This window comes from Dendrobates tinctorius, unplaced genomic scaffold (genome assembly GCF_039654945.1).
Source record: "Dendrobates tinctorius isolate UK_male_01 unplaced genomic scaffold, ASM3965494v1 ptg000022l, whole genome shotgun sequence".
NCBI classification, from domain to species: domain Eukaryota; kingdom Metazoa; phylum Chordata; class Amphibia; order Anura; family Dendrobatidae; genus Dendrobates; species Dendrobates tinctorius.
In genome coordinates, this window is record NW_027361690.1 from 81,791,233 (window position 1) to 81,813,036 (window position 21,804).

Consider the following 21,804-nt stretch of genomic DNA (forward strand, 5'->3'; position numbering starts at 1 on the left):
CTGTAGTAATGGCACCTGTTTGAACTTGTTATCAGTATAAAAGACACCTGTCCACTATCTGAAGTATATACATCACTGGAAACACTGTTCTGGGGCATATACATCACTGGAGACTCTGGGCTCGAACATATACATCATTGGAGACTCTGGCCTGGGGCATATACATCACTGGAGACACTTTACTGGGGCATATACATCACTGGCGACACTGGGCTGGAACATATACATCACTGGAGATACTGGACTGGGGCATATACATCACTGGAGACACTGGACTGGGGCAAATACATCACTGGAGACACTGGGCTGGGGCATATACATCACTGGAGACACTGGGCTGGGGCATATACATCACTGGAGACACTGGGCTGGAACATATACATCACTGGAGATACTGGCCTTGGGCATATACATCACTGGAGACACTGGACTGGGGGCATATACATCACTGGAGACACTGGGCTGGAACATATACATCACTGGAGACACTGGGCTGGAACATATTCATCACTGGAGATACTGGCCTGGGGCATATACATCACTGGAGACACTGGCCTGGGGCATATACATCACCGGAGACACTGGCCTGGGGCATATACATCACTGGAGACACTGGCCTGGGGCATATACATCACTGGAGACACTGGACTGGGGCATATACATCACTGGAGACACTGGACTGGGGCATATACATCACTGGAGACACTGGACTGGGGCATATACATCACTGGAGACACTGGCCTGGGGCATATACATCACTAGAGACACTGGACTGGGGCATATACATCACTAGAGACACTGGCCTGGGGAATATACATCACTGGAGACACTGGCCTGGGGCATATACATCACTATAGACACTGGACTGGGGCATATACATCACTAGAGACACTGGCCTGGGGAATATACATCACTGGAGACACTGGACTGGGGCATATACATCACTGGAGACACTGGGCTCGGGCATATACATCACTGGAGACACTGGGCTGGGGCATACACATCACTGGAGACACTGGGCTGGGACATACACATCACTGAAGACACTGGACTGGGGCATATACATCACTGGAGACACTGGGCTGGAACATATTCATCACTGGAGATACTGGCCTGGGGCATATACATCACTGGAGACACTGGCCTGGGGCATATACATCACTAGAGACACTGGACTGGGGCATATACATCACTAGAGACACTGGCCTGGGGAATATACATCACTGGAGACACTGGACTGGGGCATATACATCACTGGAGACACTGGGCTCGGGCATATACATCACTGGAGACACTGGGCTGGGGCATACACATCACTGGAGACACTGGGCTGGGGCATACACATCACTGGAGACACTGGTCTGGGGCATATACATCACTGGAGACACTGGGCTGGAACATATTCATCACTGGAGATACTGGCCTGGGGCATATACATCACTGGAGACACTGGCCTGGGGCATATACATCACCGGAGACACTGGCCTGGGGCATATACATCACTGGAGACACTGGACTGGGGCATATACATCACTGGAGACACTGGACTGGGGCATATACATCACTGGAGACACTGGCCTGGGGAATATACATCACTGGAGACACTGGCCTGGGGCATATACATCACTGGAGACACTGGGATCGGGCATATACATCACTGGAGACACTGGACTGGGGCAAATACATCACTGGAGACACTGGGCTGGGCATATACATCACTGGAGACACTGGGCTGGGGCATATACATCACTGGAGACACTGGGCTGGAACATATTCATCACTGGAGATACTGGCCTGGGGCATATACATCACTGGAGACACTGGCCTGGGGCATATACATCACCGGAGACACTGGCCTGGGGCATATACATCACCGGAGACACTGGCCTGGGGCATATACATCACTGGAGACACTGGACTGGGGCATATACATCACTGGAGACACTGGACTGGGGCATATACATCACTGGAGACACTGGCCTGGGGCATATACATCACTGGAGACACTGGACTGGGGCATATACATCACTGGAGACACTGGGCTCGGGCATATACATCACTGGAGACACTGGGCTGGGGTATACACATCACTGGAGACACTGGGCTGGGGCATACACATCACTGGAGACACTGGGCTGGGGCAAGCATATCACAGGAGATGCTGCTGTCTCCTCCTGAGGGATGGGAGCACGTTACATTCTAACTCCAACCACAGAGTATACATCCTAACCAATGTAATCGTCTATTGAAAGCGCCTCAGCGTCCTGTAGTGAATGCTGCATGTGCGTGCTCACAGAGTAAACCGTAATTAAAGGGTCAGCCGCCGACAAAATGCAGCTACTGGCTAGCGCACTGGCCTGGGGTGAGAGAAAATGTCTAAGGACCTGAGATTCCCCACCCGTGGTTAATATGATTTGAAGTATGATTTCCAAATAAACAGGAAACAGCAGTCCGAGAGAAAGTCCTGATTCCCCCACCCACACAAAATGATTGACAGTGTTATCTGTGCACACACTGACACAGGGAAAGCTGTGTGTGGGGTAAGCAAAACTCCCTTATAGTACTGTTGGGATTTATTTTGTTTTTTACTCAGTAATACTCATTTCTAGAGTTGAGCGAAACGGGTCGAAAAATTTCAAAAGTCGCCGACTTTTGGCAAAGTCGGGTTTCATGAAACGAAACCCGACCCTAGGATGAGGTCGGCCACGAGGTCGGCGACTTACGCGCCAAAGTCGCGTTTCAAAAGTTTGTTTTGCGCTCTTTTTCAGCCAATCAGAATCCACGGACACTGTGGGCAACGTGATGACATAGGCAGGGGTCACCACCATCTTTCAGAAGGGCATGCAAGTGATTGGCTTGCTTTGGTGGGCGTCACAGGGGTTATAAAAGGGCGTGCACGCCGACCGCCATCTTACTTCTGCCGATCTTAGCATAGGGAGAGGTTGCTGATACTGTAGGGAGAGCGTTAGGCAGGGAAGAAGAAAAAAAAACTGCTTCTGCTGCTAGCGATTTTGCCTGTACAACACACCAGTCACTGTGTGTGCAGTGCAAGGGGAGGCTATATTGTGGTGGATCAGCGGTGTTGGTTGTTAGGCTGCCTTCTAAGGCTTCCTGACAGCTGCATTGCTGTTTACCCACTGCTCTGCAAACTGCTTTTTTAAAAGCAATCCCAATTTTTTTTTTTTGTCCTGCTGAGGTACTGAGCGTGCATTTTTTCACACCATACAGCGGTGTACGCTCCTCACACAGTACCGTGTAACGGCTGTTATCACAGCCACAGTGAAGCTATCTGTGTGTCACTGGGGAAGGATAAGTGGAGGACTTGTTCCGTTCTTACAGACCTACACTCTAGGGAGATTCCTATTCTGCCCAATTCTACATACACCTTGTAGTTTGTGATACACTAGCCAATTTCTGCCTGTGACATAGCGCTCTGATATTCAGTGGGCCTCACACAATCCAAAAGTGTCCAGTGTCCACTAGTGTGTGCAGAAATTCAAAATCTCCCTTATCCTGTAGTCACTTTTTTCACACCTGTGCCATCGAGCCTGTGACATAGCGCTCTGATATTCAGTGGGCCTCACACAATCCAAAAGTGTCCAGTGTCCACTAGTATGTGCAGAAATTCAAAATCTCCCTTATCCTGTAGTCACTTTTTTCACACCTGTGCCATCGAGCCTGTGACATAGCGCTCTGATATTCAGTGGGCCTCACACAATCCAAAAGTGTCCAGTGTCCACTAGTGTGTGCAGAAATTCAAAATCTCCCTTATCCTGTAGTCACTTTTTTCACACCTGTGCCATCGAGCCTGTGACATAGCGCTCTGATATTCAGTGGGCCTCACACAATCCAAAAGTGTCCAGTGTCCACTAGTGTGTGCAGAAATTCAAAATCTCCCTTATCCTGTTGTCACTTTTTTCACACCTGTGCCATCGAGCCTGTGACATAGCGCTCTGATATTCAGTGGGCCTCACACAATCCAAAAGTGTCCAGTGTCCACTGGTGTGTGCAGAAATTCAAAATCTCCGTTATCCTCTAGTGACATTTTTCACACCTGTGCCATCGAGCCTGTGACATAGCGCTCTGATATTCAGTGGGCCTCACACAATCCAAAAGTGTCCAGTGTCCACTAGTGTGTGCAGAAATTCAAAATCTCCCTTATCCTGTAGTCACTTTTTTCACACCTGTGCCATCGAGCCTGTGACATAGCGCTCTGATATTCAGTGGACCTCACACAATCCAAAAGTGTCCAGTGTCCACTAGTGTGTGCAGAAATTCAAAATCTCCCTTATCCTGTAGTCACTTTTTTCACACCTGTGCCATCGAGCCTGTGACATAGCGCTCTGATATTCAGTGGGCCTCACACAATCCAAAAGTGTCCAGTGTCCACAAGTGTCTGCAGAAATTCAAAATCTCCCCTGTCCTATAGACACCTTGTACCTTGTTTTACATTACTATATAGTTTGTTGGATTTTGTCTACATTTCTACCAAAAATGAGGAAGGCTGGTGGAAGAGGCCGTGGAATTGGGCGGGGGTTGGCAGCTGGTAATGATGGTGTTGGTGGTGGATCTGATGGTAGTGGCAAAAGCAAAATAGGACCGAATGCAGGAGGTGTTGAGCCTGCGTCATCGTCTGGCTCCACAAGGCCTCGAAGGCTTAGTTTTCTAGGAGTTGGCAAACCGCTTTTAAAGCCAGAGCTTCAGGAAAAAGTTTTGTCTTACATTGCTGACTCAGCTTCCAGCTCTATCGCCTCCTCTTCTGAAGTTGTAAAAAATAAAAGCACTGAGTCGTCATTGGAGGCTCATGTTCATGAACCACACCTTTCCTTGTGTCCTTCACCCCAACTAAGATTGAAGGATGACGCAGGCCATACTACTGATTACTTCATGGAGCTGTTTTCACATACCATGCCTGGATTATCAAGTGAAATGGTGAATTACCCAGGCCAAGATGAATCTGACATGGAGTGCACTGATGCACAGCCGCTGATAGATGATTCTGCTGGTACATTCACTCAGAGCACTACATTGTCCTCGCAGTGTACAGAGCCAGATTCTGACCCTGATGAGACTCAGGTGCCCCTTCCCGCACACTATACCACCATACACGGTGACACAGAGGAAGGTGCACATGACAATGAAGAGGAGTTGATGGATGACCCAGTTGTTGACCCAGATTGGCATCCATTGGGGGAAGAGGGTGCTGCTTCCAATAGCTCAGATGAGGAGCATCCACAGCAGACATCGACATCGCAACAGCTGTTATCTGGCAGGCCCGGAGCACTCCAAAGACAGGTTCCAAAAATCAAAAGAGTTGCTGGACAGCTTGTCCAGAGGGTCAAAAGATCACAGCGTGCTAGGCCGCAAAATGTCTGCCAAAGTAGGAAGAGTGCAGTGTGGCACTTTTTTGAATAAAATCCTCATGATCAGGCCAAGGTTATCTGTAAGAAGTGCGCAAAGACCTTTAGCCGAGGGAAAAATCTGAAAAATTTGAATACCAGTTGCATGCTTAGACATTTAACCAGCATGCACTTGCAAGCGTGGACACAACACCAAACCTCAAGTGCCACATGTGCAACTGATCACAAAGAAGGTAGTCAGCAACGCTACATTGTTTCCCCCCCTGTAAGCCCACCGGTTAGCACAGCAGCAAATGTTGAGGTGTCGTTGCAAGGCCACAGCAGTCAGGGAATCCCACTGTTATATCAACGAAATACTGAATCTAGGCCATCAGAAAGAACACCAACTCCATCACCATCATCAACCCTCTCTCAGTCCGCCCTGTCCACCGCTACTTCCACCATATGCAGCTCTCAAGTCCAGCTCACCCTCCCAGACACTATGAGTAGGTCAAGAAAGTACTCAGTCTCTCATCCGCGTACACTGGGTTTGAACGCCCACATTGCCAAACTAATCTCGTTTGAGATGATGCCCTATCGGTTGGTGGAAAGCGTAGCTTTCCGCGAACTCATGGCCTATGCAGTACCACGCTATGACCTACCCAGTCGCCACTTCTTCTCTCGCAAAGCCATCTCAGCCCTCCACCATCATGTAAAAGACCGCATTGTCCATGCACTCAAGCAGTCAGTGAGTGGAAAGGTGCACCTCACAACTGATGCATGGTCCAGTCGGCATGGCCAGGGCCATTACGTGTCCATCACTTCGCACTGGGTTAATGTGGTGGATGCAGGGTCCACAGGGGACAGCGGTGGTGGGACAGTGCTGCCTAGCCCACGGTATAGGAAACAGTTGGCTGTAGGCGTTCCACCCTCCTCCTCCTCCTCCAGAAGCGAAAGCTCGTCCACAGAGCGCAGTCGTACGAGCACTCCATCTGCAGCTGCCACTGTTGCACACGAGGTGTCCCCCTATCGAGCAGCTAGTGGAAAGCGTCAGCAGGCTGTGTTGCAGATGATGTGTTTGGGCGACAGACACACCGCCGAGGTGCTGGCCGAGTACTTGAAGCGACAAACTGAGTCATGGCTGGGCAGTGTACATCTTGAGGCAGGCAAGGTAGTTAGTGATAACGGCCGTAATTTTGTGGCAGCCATAACCCTTTCAAAACTCAGCCACATACCTTGCTTGGCTCACACCTTGAACCTGGTGGTGCAGTGCTTCCTCAAAAATTATCCAGAGTTAACAGCCCTGCTCCAGAAGGTGCGAAGACTGTGCGCGCACATCCGCCGGTCGCCTGTACACTCCGTTCGTATGCAGAAGCTGCAGCGATTGCTCCACCTTCCCAACCACCGCCTCATTATCGACATTGCAACAAGGTGGAACTCCACCCTGCACATGGTGGAGCGGCTGTGCGAGCAGAGGCAGGCCATAATGCGTTTGTGGGAGGATACACGGCCAGGCACTTTGAGAGCAGACATGGAGTTGACAGGTGTGCAGTGGTCAAAGCTGAAAGACCTCTGTAAAGTCCTTCAGTGTTTTGAGGAATGCACACGGCTGGTAAGCGCAGACGACTCATGCAAACTTTGACGCACCTTAAGGAGCAGGCGTCTGCAGCCAATGTTGATGAGGAGGAAGAGGAGGAGGGAATCCTTGATGACATTCAGCCATTGTCTGCTCAGGGACCTCTCCTGGACGAGGTGGAGGAAGAAAAGGAGGAGGAGGATGATGATGGGGATGATTACTTAGGGGAGGAGGATGCATCTCGTGGGGCAAGTGAAAATGTTGGCGTGGCAAGGTCTGGTACAGTGTTTGTGCGTGACTGGAGGGATGTGGATTTGCCAGAAAGTGCTCCTCTAACCAGCACTCGCAGTGCATCATTGACACCGGGAACATTGGCCCACATGTCAGATTATGCCTTGCAGATCCTAAAAAGGGAACCCCGCATTGCCAAAATGATGAACGATGACGACTACTGGTTGGCCAGCATCCTGGATCCACGCTATAAAGGCAAATTACAAAACATCATGCCACAGGAGAACCTTGACCTAATATTGGCTAATAAACAAGCAACTCTGGTAAATCGGTTGCTTGAGGCATTCCCAGCACACAGCAGCGGTGATGGTTCTCACACGAGCCGTACGGGCCGGGTGCAGCTTGGCAGAGGTGTTCATGGTGCACACAGCAGAAGTGGCGTTGGAGACAGGGGTTTCATGACAATGTTGTGGACTGATTTTTCAAGTACCGCTCACCCAACTGGTAATACTGCATAGATGGAAAGTGACAGGAGACAGCAGTTGTCAACTATGGTTACAAACTACTTTTCCTCCCATATCGATGTTCTCCCACACAGGTCATTCCCCTTTGACTATTGGGCCGCTAAACTGGACACCTGGCCTGAATTGGCACAATATGCCTTACAGGAGCTCGCTTGCCCAGCTGCAAGTGTGCTATCGGAAAGAGTCTTCAGTGCAGCTGGATCAATCCTGACAGAAAAAAGGACCCGTCTGTCAACCCAAAATGTGGATGATCTAACCTTCATTAAAATGAACCATGCATGGGTTTCCAAGGATTTTGTCCCACCTTCCCCTGATGACACATAGGGTGACAGAAAAATGGCTTGCTTTGGTCCACCTCTTCCTGGGACTTGACCTATTTCACCTTTTGCATCAGCTGAATGTCCAACATCAACATATGCCACTTTCTAAAACTCCCTAACTGTGCTGCCTCCCCCCCCATGGCCGGGGTCACCACCTAGCGCATGACACCGTGCGAGTGCCGTTGCCCTGGACAGGTGGGTAGGCCAACTCTTGGGCGCGGGCACTGGCACAGGGTCCCTCATAGTGCAATCAAGTGTCTCTGACGGTGGTGGTGCACACCCGCCGTCAGACACACCGCCGTACTATGAGGGGCCCAGTGCCAGTACCGACGCCCACGAGTGGGCCCCCCTTGCTTGGGCAGGGCCCCAGCATTTGCAATCTTTACCTCTCCCTGCTCCTCCGCTGTGTAGTCTGGGCCGTCAAATCCATACTGGGCCTAAGACCGTCTGAGCCTGCCTCCTGATGTATAGACATATATTTTGAATGTGTACGCTATCCATACATGTTATCCGGGGATACGGTACCCTTTCTCACCTTTGTGCAATCACGTGCAATCCATACTGGGCCTAACACCGTCTGAGCCTGCCTCCTGATGTATAGACATATATTTTGAATGTGTACGCTATCCATACATGTTATCCGGGGATACGGTACCCTTTCTCACCTTTGTGCAATCACGTGCAATCCATACTGGGCCTAACACCGTCTCAGCCTGCCTCCTGCTGTATAGACATATATTTTGAATGTGTACGCTATCCATACATGTTATCCGGGGATACGGTACCCTTTCTCACCTTTGTGCAATCACGTGCAAGCCATACTGTGCCTAACACCGTCTGAGCCTGCCTCCTGATGTATAGACATATATTTTGAATGTGTACGCTATCCATACATGTTATCCGGGGATACGGTACCCTTTCTCACCTTTGTGCAATCACGTGCAATCCATACTGGGCCTAACACCGTCTGAGCCTGCCTCCTGATGTATAGACATATATTTTGAATGTGTACGCTATCCATACATGTTATCCGGGGATACGGTACCCTTTCTCACCTTTGTGCAATCACGTGTAATCCATACTGGGCGTGAGAACGGCTGGCGAGCTGTTAAGCAAGCTACAGCACCTGTGGTTTGCACACGTAAGTTTTTCATTTTTTCAGGAATGACTGTTAGGCCTAATTCCGGAACTGCGGTTGACCTGCACTTACTGGGAAATCATCGTTCGCGGGTAATAATTGTAATCAGTGATCCCCATCACTAACGTTGTTCAGCGGGTTATCTGCACCTGTAAGCGACAAACGCTGGCCTTTTCAGTGTAGCGCACATGCAGCCACGGACATGTAAGGGCATGACACACCAGTTATTGGCCAATCTCATGTGCCAGAGCCTCACGTGTCCCTCTAGTAAGCCGGACTCGGACCGCGGGGCATGACGGAGTCTCGTTCTTTAACGGAATTAAGCTTGCAATGTGTGCATCTGTTCTGTAGCTGGCATGGTTGAGGTTTCCCAGGTGGAGTCGAATTTAACCGTAGGCTCCACTCCTGGTGGTGCCCTTCTGGACATTCCTTTAAGGTTCAGCTTTGCAACCATACTGCCCAAGTAAAACAAACACTTTGCCTTCATGAACGCTGTTTGGAGGGTCATGACTCGTGGGAATAACACCGCCCAATCAGTTAACCTGCTAGAGAGATCCTACGTTGCTCCCAAGCATGACATCACACTCCCTAGGAGGAAGGTAATGCCACTGTGGCGACCGTACTCCTGGGGGCGACACAAGTGCACTGATACCCAGCCACTGCTCGATGAATCTGCTGGTACATTGACCCAGACCACTACATTCCCCTCGCACGCTACACGGCCTGAATCTGACCCTGATGAAACTCAGGTTACCCTTCCCATATACAGTTCCATCTTACACGGTGACAAAGAGGAAGCTGCAGATGAAAGTGCAGGTTCGGCCCACCCGCCATCAGACACACCACCGTACTATCAGGGGCCCTGTGCCAGTGCCGTCGCCAACGAGTGGGCCCCCCCTGCTTGCTCAGGATCACAGCACTTGCAAGGTTGAAATACTGTGCAGTGAGATGGAGGATGGGGACGACGAGGAGTCCAGACTAGTACAGGGATTCCCTAGCGAGGAGACTTATTTGATTGTTTTCAATGTTGGGACAGCAATTTTTGGGGAGCACTATACTCTGGAGAATGATAGATGGGGCCCACCATACACTGGAACATTCCAAAGGTGGACATCAGACACTGGAGCAGCATTTACAGGGCCCATTATACACTAGAGCATTAGAAATGGGGCCCATTATGTTTGGAGCATTATTTGGGCCCATAAGACAGTGGAGCTTCATCCATGGGGACCAACATATACTGTAGCATTATGTTGAGCTCATCATATACTGTTTCAAACATTATATGGGACCAATGATTCTGTATGGAGAAATAGATGGGTCTCGTCATGAGATGTAAAAAGTGAAGTATTTTTCATTGTACTATACCGCTATTTCTCTGCCGTATCGGAGCATGATGAGTTGTGGTATGTGTTAAAGGGGCGCTCTTTCGCCCAGGGCACATGAAAACCTGGAGCCAGCCCTACCCCCCCACAACTTTAGCCAAATAACCCCCATTTTTCAGTGCGTAACTTGTATTATGAAGTTAATTAAGGTTGACAAGCTTAAGTAAGAAGAATTGATGCTTTTGGCATTCAAATGAGCACTGTAGGTGTGTTTCCTGTCCTCCTCTCACTGCCGACTTTTATTCCCCATTGACTTACATTGGGTTTCATGTTTCGGGACGACCCTGACTTTTCCCTATAATCGGCCGATCTTGCTCGACCCGACTTTTGGAAAAGTCGGGTTTCACGAAACGAAACTCGACCCTAAAAAACCAAGTCGCTCAACTCTACTCATTTCTATAGCTGTGGAGCTCAGCATCATTAAATGGAATCTGTCAGGTAATTTTTATGGAGTATACTAATAGTATCCTGAAATAGGGCTTGTGCAACCCTTTCAGGATATGTAACTTTGATTTCTCTACGTGGCCCCATTGTCTTGCTTTAAACCCTGACAATATATTGTCTCATGCTGGCAAGTCAAGAATATATAAATGATAAATGAATATTCACCCCCTTTCCCCGCCCATAATCTCGCCCACCCCTCTGCGGCGACGTCACTGATTGAGTCAGACTGCCTTATGTCTGAGGATCACATCACAATCCTCGGACTGGCCGTCTGATTTCCTGACCTAAGAGTGACAGCTCTAAAGAAATACATGCTTTCACGCTCATGTCAGGAGAGCAGACGGCCAGTCCGAGGATTGAGATGTGATCCTCGGACATATAGCAGTCTGACTAAATCAGTGACGCATGCCGGGAGGGGTGGGCAGGATTATGGGCTGGGTGAATATTCATTAAGCATATATACGCTTGACTAATCACTAACGCTGGTGTATAGGGGTGGACGGAATTATGGGCGGGGAAGGAGTGAATATTCATGTGTCATTTTACGTATGCCTGACTTGCCGGAGCAAGACAATAAATTTGTCAGTGGAAAACAGGTGAAATCCAGCGAGAGATTGTGTCTTAGCAATAAAATATAGCTTTTAATGAGCCATTTAGAAAGGTAACATCACCAATAGTGCTCCACCAAAAATAGCAAAAAGTTGATTAAGACGAAAGTCAAAACCCGCTGGTCCTAACACTGCATTGTGTGTACGATGCTGTTATGTGTAATGCTAGTTTTGGTGGAGCACTAAAGGTGATGTTACCTTTTTAAATGGCTCATTAAAAACTATATTTTATTGCTAAGACACAGTCTCTCGCTGGATTTCACCTGTTTTCCACTGTTTCTGTACAGGCTGCTCAGCCTTCATCCGTGCGAGTTCTGGACTTTAGGAAATCTGCCTACCAGGTGAGCTGACTTTCTGTTTTCACTTTTTTTTAATAAATTTGTCAGGACTTACGGCAAGACCATGGGGCCACATACAGAAATAAAGATTACGTATCCCGAAAGTGCTACCCAAGCCCTATTTCAGGACACTATTAGTATACTACATAGAAATTACCTGTCAGACTCCCTTTAAGTGCTCCTATCAATTAACTTGTTAACTAACAGTTTATGAGAATTCTAATGTGCAGTATTTTCTGTCTCTCAGCCGCATCTTTTCCCTAAATATCAATCACAAACTTTCATTTTGCAGGTCCTTATAGAACCTGTAATACAGGTGGATCCTTAAGGTAATTTGTTTATTTGGTTGGAAAGCAGGGTAGAATATCTCCGGCTCAGTTCGCTCTGTGTTGAGGGTTATATTTAGGTCATGTTTGATGAGAATTAGGAGCGTGGTTAACCTTTTAGCATGAAGTGGAAAATATTTGACTACATCTCTGCATATAAGTCATAAAAAGTTACATATTTTAGACAGGTTATTGCTGTTTTAAGAAAGGTTTAAAACAAATACATTTATTTTGCATCCATTTTTTTTAATCAGTTTTATTCCACTTTTTTGCTGGTTGAGAGAACAAAACAGAAATTCTGGATATTTTTTGTTTTGCCAGACCATTCAATATAATCGATATGCTATTTAATTTTCTTAAGTTTGATTTGAAAATGACAATACCACGTTTATTTTTTTATGTTTTAGTGTTTTTGCTTTTAAAAATAAAACAAAACACTTTTTAATTTTTATTTTGCTAATCATGTTCTGTGACCCATAACAGAGTTGTGTGAGGGCATATTTTTTTTTACAGGAAAAACTGTGATTTTCACTTGTACCATTTTTTGGGTACACACTTGTGTACGACTTTCATCACTTTTTATTACATTTTTTGTAGGAGAAATAAAAAAAATAGAATTCTGCCATTTTTGTATTTCTATTTTTGGGGTGGGTTTACTATGCAGGATAAATAAAGATATTTCAGATATCTTGAAGAATATTTAAATTTATTATTAAATAGATATTTTAAAGATGCTGTGCAAAAGTTTTAGGAAGGTGTGACAAAAATGCTGGAAAGTGAGAATGCTTTAAAAAATAAAAGTGTTAATAGTGTATTTTTAACAATTAACAAAATGCAAAGTAAACAAAAATAAATCTAAATCGAGCTAATATATGGTATGACCACCTTTTGCCTTCAAAACAGAGTACTTTTTTTCGGGTACACTTGCACAAAGACAGATTTTGCAGTATTATAGTTAAGTGTACGAGTATCTAATTACCGTATTTTTCGGATTATAAGACTCACTTTTTTCCCTCAAATTTGGGGAGGAAATTGGGGTGTGTCTTACAATGCGGATATACTGTATCGGGGCACCGCTGTGGGTGTCCAGTGCTGCTGCTGCGAGTGTCCGATGCTGCTGCTGCGCTGTGTCCGATGTACTCCTTCTGCCCGGTGTCCGATGTGCTGCTGCTGCGTTGTGTCCGGCACTGCTGTGGGGGGCTCTGCTGACATTTTGTGAAAGGCTAGAGCCCCTGGCAGTTCCATCCATGATTTCCTATCGGTGGACTGCGGGAAAATGGCTGCCAGGGAGCGGCGCATACGCAGATGGAGATCACGGCACCAAGATCTCGGGAGATGAGATCTCAGTGCGAGATCTCATCTCCAGAGATCTTGGTGCCGAGATCTCCATCTGCGCATGTGTCGCTCCCAGGCGGTCATTTTCTTGGAGTCCATCGCACAGGAAACCATGTATGGAACTGCCAGGGGCTCTGGGCTTTCACAAAATGTCAACAGAGCCCCCCACAGCAGTATCGGACACAGCGCAGGAGGAGCACCGGACACCGGTAGTGGCACACCCCACATCGGAACACACCCTCATCCCAGCCTGTAGCAACGCTCCATTCTTGCCTTTTCCAGCAACATCCCTGGGAACCAGCTTCACCACAGCCACCACCCCCGGTAAGCAATAAGACGCATGGATTACAAGAAGCACCACCATTTTATTTAAAAAAAAAAATTCGTATTTTTCTCCTCAAAATTTAGGGTGCGTCTTATAATCTGGAGTGTCTTATAATCCGAAAAATATGGTATCCATAACAAGTTGTGATGATTATCGTTTCTATATGCAAGTTGATGCATAGTCATTAACTGAAACATGAACATTTACTGTTATTGTGAATAGTTAATCTAGTTGAAATTGATATGATCTCTAAAAGGGCTAAACTTGAAGATGACACATTTGATTTGTATTTTAGGCAAACAAAACACATTTTTTACATTTTAAAAATGACAAAAAGGAAAATGGGCCAAAGTAAATGTCTGGGCACCCTGCATGGTTAGTTCCTAGTAGCATCCCCTTTTGCAAGTATCACAGCCTTTAAATGCTTTTTGTAGCCGGCCAAAAGTCTTTCAATTCTTGTTTGAGGGATTTTTATTAATTCTTCCTTGGAAAATTCTTACAGTTCTGGTCATGTTGCTTGCACTGCTATTTTGAGGTCGAGCCAAAGGTTTTCAATCTTGTCCAGATCAGGGGACTGTGAGTGCCATTGTAATACCTTTAGTTTCCGCCTTTTGTTTTAGTCTATTGTGGATTTTGATGTGTGCTTAGGATCATTATCTATTTGTAGAAGCCATCCTATTTTCAGCTTCATCTTTTTTCAAAGATGGTGTTATGTTTGCATCAAGAATTCGTTGAAATTTCATTGAATCCATTCTTCTCTCTACCCATGAAATTCCCCTTGAAGATCACTGTACTATTGACTGCAACGCAACATCAAAGCATGATTGATCCACCATCGTGCTTAATGGTTGGCAAGATGTTCTTTTCCTGAAATTGTGCCCTTTTTTCTCCACACATATCTCTTGATCATTATGGCCAGAGTTCTACATAAACCTCATCGGTCCACAGGACTTTTTTCCAAAATGCACCAGGCTTGTTTAGATTTACTCTTGTATACTTCTGACGCTGAATTTTATGGTGAAGATGCAGGAGAGATTTTCTTCTGATGACTCCTCCATGAAGGCCATATTTGCGCAGGTGTCTCTGAACAGTAGAACAAAGTACCACAACTCCAGAGTCTGCTTATTCTTTCTGAAGATCTTTGCAGTTCACGGTTCCTTTTACCTGCCATTTCCTAATTACATTTCAAAGTAAACCTGGAAAAGCTTTGCTATCTTCTTATAGCCTTCTCCTGCTTTGGGGGCCTCTGCCATTTTCATTTTCAGAGTGCTAGGCAGCTGCTTAGAAGTACCCATTGCTGTTGTTTTTTTGCCACAAAATTAAAGGAGGCTAGGTTTTTAACCTGGGAAATTTGTATCACCTGGCCTTTCTTAACGATAGTAGTGAACAAGCCATAACTCTAACAGGCTAATTAAGGTCTGAAATCTTGGTCAAAGTTATCTGAGCACACAAATCTCCAAGGGTGCCCAAACGTTTGCATCGGCCCTTTGTCTTTTTTGTAATTTTTAAAATGTAAAATATGACAATATTTTTTTACCATAGAAACAAAGGAAATGTGTCATCTTTAACTTTAGCTCTTGGAGATATAATTTCATCTTAAACTTTCTTAACTGAACCCATATGCTGTTTGGAGAAGTCTGGACAGAAGTTGTCTTCAGGGAAGAATGGCAGCCAAAAAGCCATACTTTTGACATGGAAATCAGTCCAAGCATCTCAACTATACATTGAGCAGGACCCGTGGAAGCGCAGCCAGCGCGAAACGGCCGTCGTCCTTGTATACCACACACTGCTCCCCTGCTGAAGATTTTAATATGCCAATAAAGCATGGGTTTTACAGGACGGTGAGTGCCATCCCTTTCTTCTTTTGTGCGTGGACCTTGGATGTTTTTTTCTGGATGAGCACCTATAGGTCCGGGCATACGAGCCTAGAGCATTTGTGATCACCATGAGGGGGTAGACAGTGTAGTGGTTCAGCAGTGCAGATTATTTGTTTCTTTGCACTGGCTTCAACTATACATGAAAATATATAACAGGTGCATAAAATTATCAGTAGGTGCTCTGGACTGATGACACAAAATTTTATATATTTGGCTGTAACAGAAGGTAGTTGATTTGTTAAATGATTGGATAGCTGTACAATAATGAGTATCAGTAGGCATCAGTGAAGCATGGTGGAGGGACCTTGCAAATTTTTAGCCACTTGTTGGCAATGGAGATTTGGTCAAGATCAAAGGTGTCCTCAATGCTGAGAAATACAGACAACTATTTATCCATCAAGCAACATCAGGGAGGCCTCTGATTGGCTCAAAATTTATTTAACAGCTGGACAACAAACCCAAACGTACAGTCAATGTCATTAAAGGGAATATGTCAGCCACGCCCACACCAGTTGGTGTGTATGTGCATAGCTATAAAAAACGTAAACTGGGAGGTTAGCGTGCACTCTAGTCTAATAACGAGGTGCAGGTGTAATGGACCAATAGGTCCTAATCCCAGTAATAGTCTAATTCACCGCACACTCAAATGGGTTTCATGCGAATAAGTGTCCATTTTATTATGCATAAAATATGTGGGAGCCAAACAAGAATATATAGCATAAAGTAGAAGCGATATAATATATCGCTTCTACTTTATGCTATATATTCTTGTTTGGCTCCCACATATTTTATGCATAATAAAATGGACACTTATTCGCATGAAACCCATTTGAGTGTGCGGTGAATTAGACTATTATTGTGCATAGCTATAGACTTTGAGCTGCTTATAACAGGAGGGGCTGAAGTTGTACAATTGCCAATGTACCTGATAGTCTCAGCAATGCCAATCACCAGGTGCTTAATATTTCATTCTAAGTAAACAACAGCACAAAGCAAGACATGTGTTACATTCTTGAGTTCAGTGTTTCAACCCCTACCTCATGCTGTCCTCATATTACATAGCAAAAACCTACTGACAGATTCCCTTTAAGAACTATCTTCAATGTAAAGAAAAACAAGGAGTCCTGGAAGTGATATGTCTCCCACAGAGCCCTGATCTCAACATCACCAAGTCTTTCTGGGATTACATGAGGAGACAGAAGGATTTGCGCAAACCTACATCCACCGATCTTTAGTTAGTTCTCCAAGATGTTTGGAACAACTTCCATGCCGAGTTCCTTCAAAAACTGTGTACGAGTGTATCTAGAAGAATTGATGCTGGTTTGAAGGAAAAAGGTGATCAAACCATATATTGATTTAAGATTTCTTTTTTATTCATTCACTTTTTGTTTTATTAATTGATAAAAACAAACTATTAACACTTCTACTTTTGTATGCATTCTTACTTTGCTTTATTTTTTCCACACCTGCCTAAAATGTTATATATATATATATATATATATATATATACGGTAGATAGCTAGATGTAGTTGCATATGTACAGGTGCTTCTCAAAAAAATTGTAATGTAATCAAAAAGTTAATTTTAATTCAGTTTTTCAATACAAAAAGTGAAACTCCTATATGATATAGGGTCATTACAGTGATCTATTTCAGGTGTTTATTTCTGTTAATGTTGATGATTGTGGCTTACAGCCAATGAAAACCCAAAAGGCATTATCGCAGTAATTAGAATACTTTATAACACCAGGTTTAAAAAATTATTTTAAAATCTGAAATGTTGGCCTACTGAAATGTATCTTCAGTAAATGCACTCAATACTTGAATACTTGTGAATCAATTACTGCATCAATGCGACGTGGCATGGAGGCGATCAGCCTGTGGCACTGCTGAGGTGTTATAGAGGCCCAGATTGCTTTGCACCGCACCTTGAAAAAGGGAAGCGAAAGGCGCGTCGGTGGCGGTGTGGTGCGTGTCTAGAAACAACATAAGATGGGTACACACTTGTAGGTGTGGATAGACATAGGTCCCAGTGATAGATGTGTGCACTTATTGATGAATCGTGGAATATACCTATGTTTGCCATACCGTTTCCCTTGTGTCTATTAGCACTGAGCACTTTACTTTGTATGTATTTATGTGTGTCAGGACACTTGAAGCCATCATTTACCTGAACCTGCTTTTTGACATTTATCTTTGATATTTATTTCTTATGGTTTCCTAAATTACCTGGTTAATCCATTATATGGTGGTATTTGTAACAATTTAATGTTCAATAAATATATACTGTTTTAATGATATTTGGAATTGATGCAAAAGGAGCCCCGACCAAGTATTGAGTGCATTTACTGAACATACATTCCAGTAGGCCAACATTTCAGATTTTAAAATCATTTTTGAAGTTGGTGTTATAAAGTATTCTAATTTACTGAGATAATGACTTTTGGGTTTTCATTGGCTGTAAGCCATAATTATCAACATTAACAGAAATAAACACTTGGAATAGATCATTCTGTCTGTAATGACCCTATATAATATAGGAGATTCACTTTTAGGATTGAAGAACTGAAATAAAATAACTTTTTGATGTTATTCTAATTTTGTGAGATGCTTCTGTAAATTGAGACATATTTCCTACATTTATGGTTAAATATCCAGATCTAGATGTTTTTTCTTTGCTGCCTTTTCTACATTTCTAATTGATCACTTACAGTAGGTATTACTTACCATTACTTACTTTTTTCTATACAGATCAAATGTTGGATCTTCACAGCACAATATTTTCCACCCGCTTTCACAGTCTGTGCCACCAGCAAGCCATGAAAGTATCTGGAACCTGTCTAGTCAGAGATCCCCACAGATATCATCTCAGTCACCTTTATCTTCACAGACATCCAGTGTCAGGCAGCCCATTACTATCGCCAACATTCTGCAGCGTCGTCATTAAAAAGTAATATAAATATTCATGTTTTTGTTTCTTTTGAGAAGTGAGTAATATAAGCTACTCAATACTGTTTTACATATCAATAATTTGGTGACCCTGTAATTATAAATGAGTTAAAACAGATCCAATGAGATTTCCCTACACTGTAAATTGCCTGTGTGCCACATTTATAATAGCTGTACATTGCAAGACTAGTAGCAGTAGTTATCATACCCAGCTCCTTTTCTGACATCCGTGCTCTAAAACTTTTGGTTTACGCTGCACAGAACTGATTGGTGTCAGAAACATGATGTCACTGCTCTGCATATTTTCATCCAATCGCTGCAGAACACTGACTATGTAAATGGGGCCTGATTATGACACCTGCTGCTTCCAGCAAGGTATGTGCAGCAGATGTTATATATTTGCCAAAAAAGCATTATGCACTACAAGGAATAAGAAGTCAAGTCTTTGTATGTTTTTTTTTCAATATGTAATTAATTTATAATGACTTTTCGTGTACATTGAGATTTTACATTGTGTACCTTTCTTATGAATATTACAAACTAGACATAAAAACAAAATATGCCTTTTGCCGCTGTTTTTTTGGGGGGGCTTTTACCTAGCATTTTTTGGTCGCTCTGTTTTGGGAAGGGGAAAATTGTGGTTGATAAAAACAAAAGTTAATTCAAGTTCAATGAAAATGTCTGGTAAAAGAAAAAGAGGTATTGGCAATGGATGGTGTAATACAAAAGCCCATGCCACGGCATTTGGCCGAAAAACGTGGGAACTATAAGTAAGAGCAGCAGCACCACAACTGATCCCAGCCATCCAACAAATAGTGCTACCAAACACAGATCACATAATTAAATACTTTATTTAGCTCCAGCAAGTGTATTAGTGGGAAAGAAAGCAGAGAATTTCATGGATTATAGGCCACCTCAATCATCTCAGTCACAGCATAATGATGTTACCTCTGACAGTGACAGTGTCAGTTTACCTTATTGTTCTGTACATTCATCTTCTTATACTGCTGCTGTAACAGTTAATCTTTTCAATTGCAGTCTTTCGGTTTTGTCATTAATATTTCTCTCTTATGACCCCTAGTTCTCTAAATTACAGCATTCAAGGTGCTAAGGAAGATATTTTACAACAATCTCTACTAGTTAATTGGATGAAAATAGTCTGCGTTTGACCTTGGATGAAATGGATCTTGGAGGTGGAGAAAATGACTAAAACTATTTCAGTTGTGATAGTTTTAGTGGCACTGGCAGATGTGGTGGGCGCTAGTAAAGTGGCACTTAAGAGTCAGGCATAATCTATATGTGGGAATCAAGAGGGTGGGGGCTTGGGAGATGAGACAAATGTCAGGGATGATGATGCTGGTGTGTAGGCAGCTGGTAACGAAATCGGGGTGACAAGGAGGTGATGTTATTAGATGATATTGATGTTGATGATAAAGCGCAAACCCGATGTTTGTCCAAACGATCCTCCAGGGTCCGATGTGTTTGTTATGTGGTCAGCTTGGGATCTTTCTGTCATGATCCAGTCTGGGGTTTCTGATTATTCTTTCCCCGGGATGGTCATGCGGGGTTAATCTTCCCTGCCTCGTTTTGGTATCTGTCTGGCTATTTCAGTCCGCTGTTACCTGCAAGCAGCCTCAGTTATAGTTCCTGTCTCTGGCTTGAGCAGCTGACCCCGTTATACCCTGATTTGTCCTCTGCCCATTTACCTAGGTCCCATTCCTGTTTTCCCCTGTGACTTCGCTCTTCGTGGTACTCGCTCTCTGTGTTGTGACCTCTTGGTATTTGACTTGGCTTGTCCTCTGACCTGTTTGACTGTCTTCCGTCTCTGGCTTTCCTGCTCCCGACCGGAGTGTATACGACCAAGGGGGGATTTGGCGCAAGTAAGAATAAATGGCTACAAAGCAGAGCCGTGCATTGGCAAAGGGACATGAAAGAAGCATCTGGAGTGCCTAAAATCCTCTGGGGGGGTATAGCAGGAGGCTGTACACATGGCAGCATTTAAACCTATACTGGAGTCCAATGTCACAACTAAGGGGCTGGGTGTTCCTGAGTCTCCACGAAGACACATCACCACAGCACAAGAGACAGAGATATGTAATGAATAACGTGATGTAAGGGGGCGTGAGCGAGGCGTGGCTGTGACTCATCTCTATTGAGTGACGCTCACTTAATAGGTATGACACTGGCTGAGAGGCGTGACTGCGATATTCCTGCACAGTGTCAATCAAAATGGGCCCAGAATGGTAACGCCCAAGGGGGCGTGTAGCAGTAGCATGATATGATTAACATGTTATACTTTCCCAGAGAGCTTAGTGAGCCCGGAGAGAAAGGCGCGCAGTCAGTAAGATGGTCCAATGAGCATGGTGGAATGCTTCCCCAGAGGTAAAAGTTGAGGGTCACAGGTTTGACCCCACAATGAGGGTGTGACCCATCATTGACAACTTGAATGGGGGCATAAAAAACTTTTTCAAAGCAGCATGTCAACACCAGGTAGCCAGACTTTCAAAAGAAATGATTGGCAGGCTAATTACGAAGTGGCATAAAAACACGTGAAATATAACGAAGTGAAAAGAAGGGGGCAATTTTGCTTTTAAGCAGAAGGGATGATTGGGGATCTCGTCTTGTTAGGACAGAAGCTAACACATGGGACATGAAAGGGGACATTAGTGCAACTATAGCTTTTCCCCCGACCAAGTTTCTGCCTCCTGGATTTGACATCCATACCTTAGTGTGGATATATTAGTGAGATCTCTTCATTTTTTTAAATCTGTTTTATCGGTCGTCGTATTGAGGACTTTACATAATTCTGGACCATGCTCAAAATATAGATACAGTTGTGTGAAAAAGTGTTTGCCCCTTCCTGATTTCCTATTCTTTTGCAAGTTTGTCAAGCTTAAAATCAGATCGCAAAACAAATTTAAATATTAGACAAAGATAACACAAGTAATGCAGTTTTTAAATGAAGATCGTTATTATTAAGGGAAAAAGAAATCCAAACCTACAGGGCCCTGTAGGTTTTGTTAGTTTTTTATCAGCTGTGGTTTTGAGCATGGCTCTTTATGATATATCAATTACAGGTTAAGTTTTATA

The 21,804-nt window shown here is 44.5% G+C and overlaps 1 protein-coding gene across 9 annotated transcripts in view; it reads left to right on the forward strand.

The window, feature by feature from the left end:
* The window catches only part of RNF212 (ring finger protein 212), a 146,593-nt gene extending 127,312 nt beyond the window's left edge, over window positions 1–19,281 (forward strand). For 8 of the 9 annotated variants that reach the window (XM_073568796.1, XM_073568798.1, XM_073568799.1 and 5 more), the window contains 2 exons: window positions 12,196–12,232; window positions 18,517–19,281. In XM_073568796.1, coding sequence (XP_073424897.1) covers window positions 12,196–12,232; window positions 18,517–18,712 — 233 coding nt within the window. In that variant the 3' untranslated portion in view covers window positions 18,713–19,281. The remainder of the gene's footprint in view (window positions 1–12,195; window positions 12,233–18,516) is intronic. The other variant, XM_073568797.1, reaches the window with a different exon arrangement.
* Window positions 19,282–21,804: the final 2,523 nt, after the last annotated feature.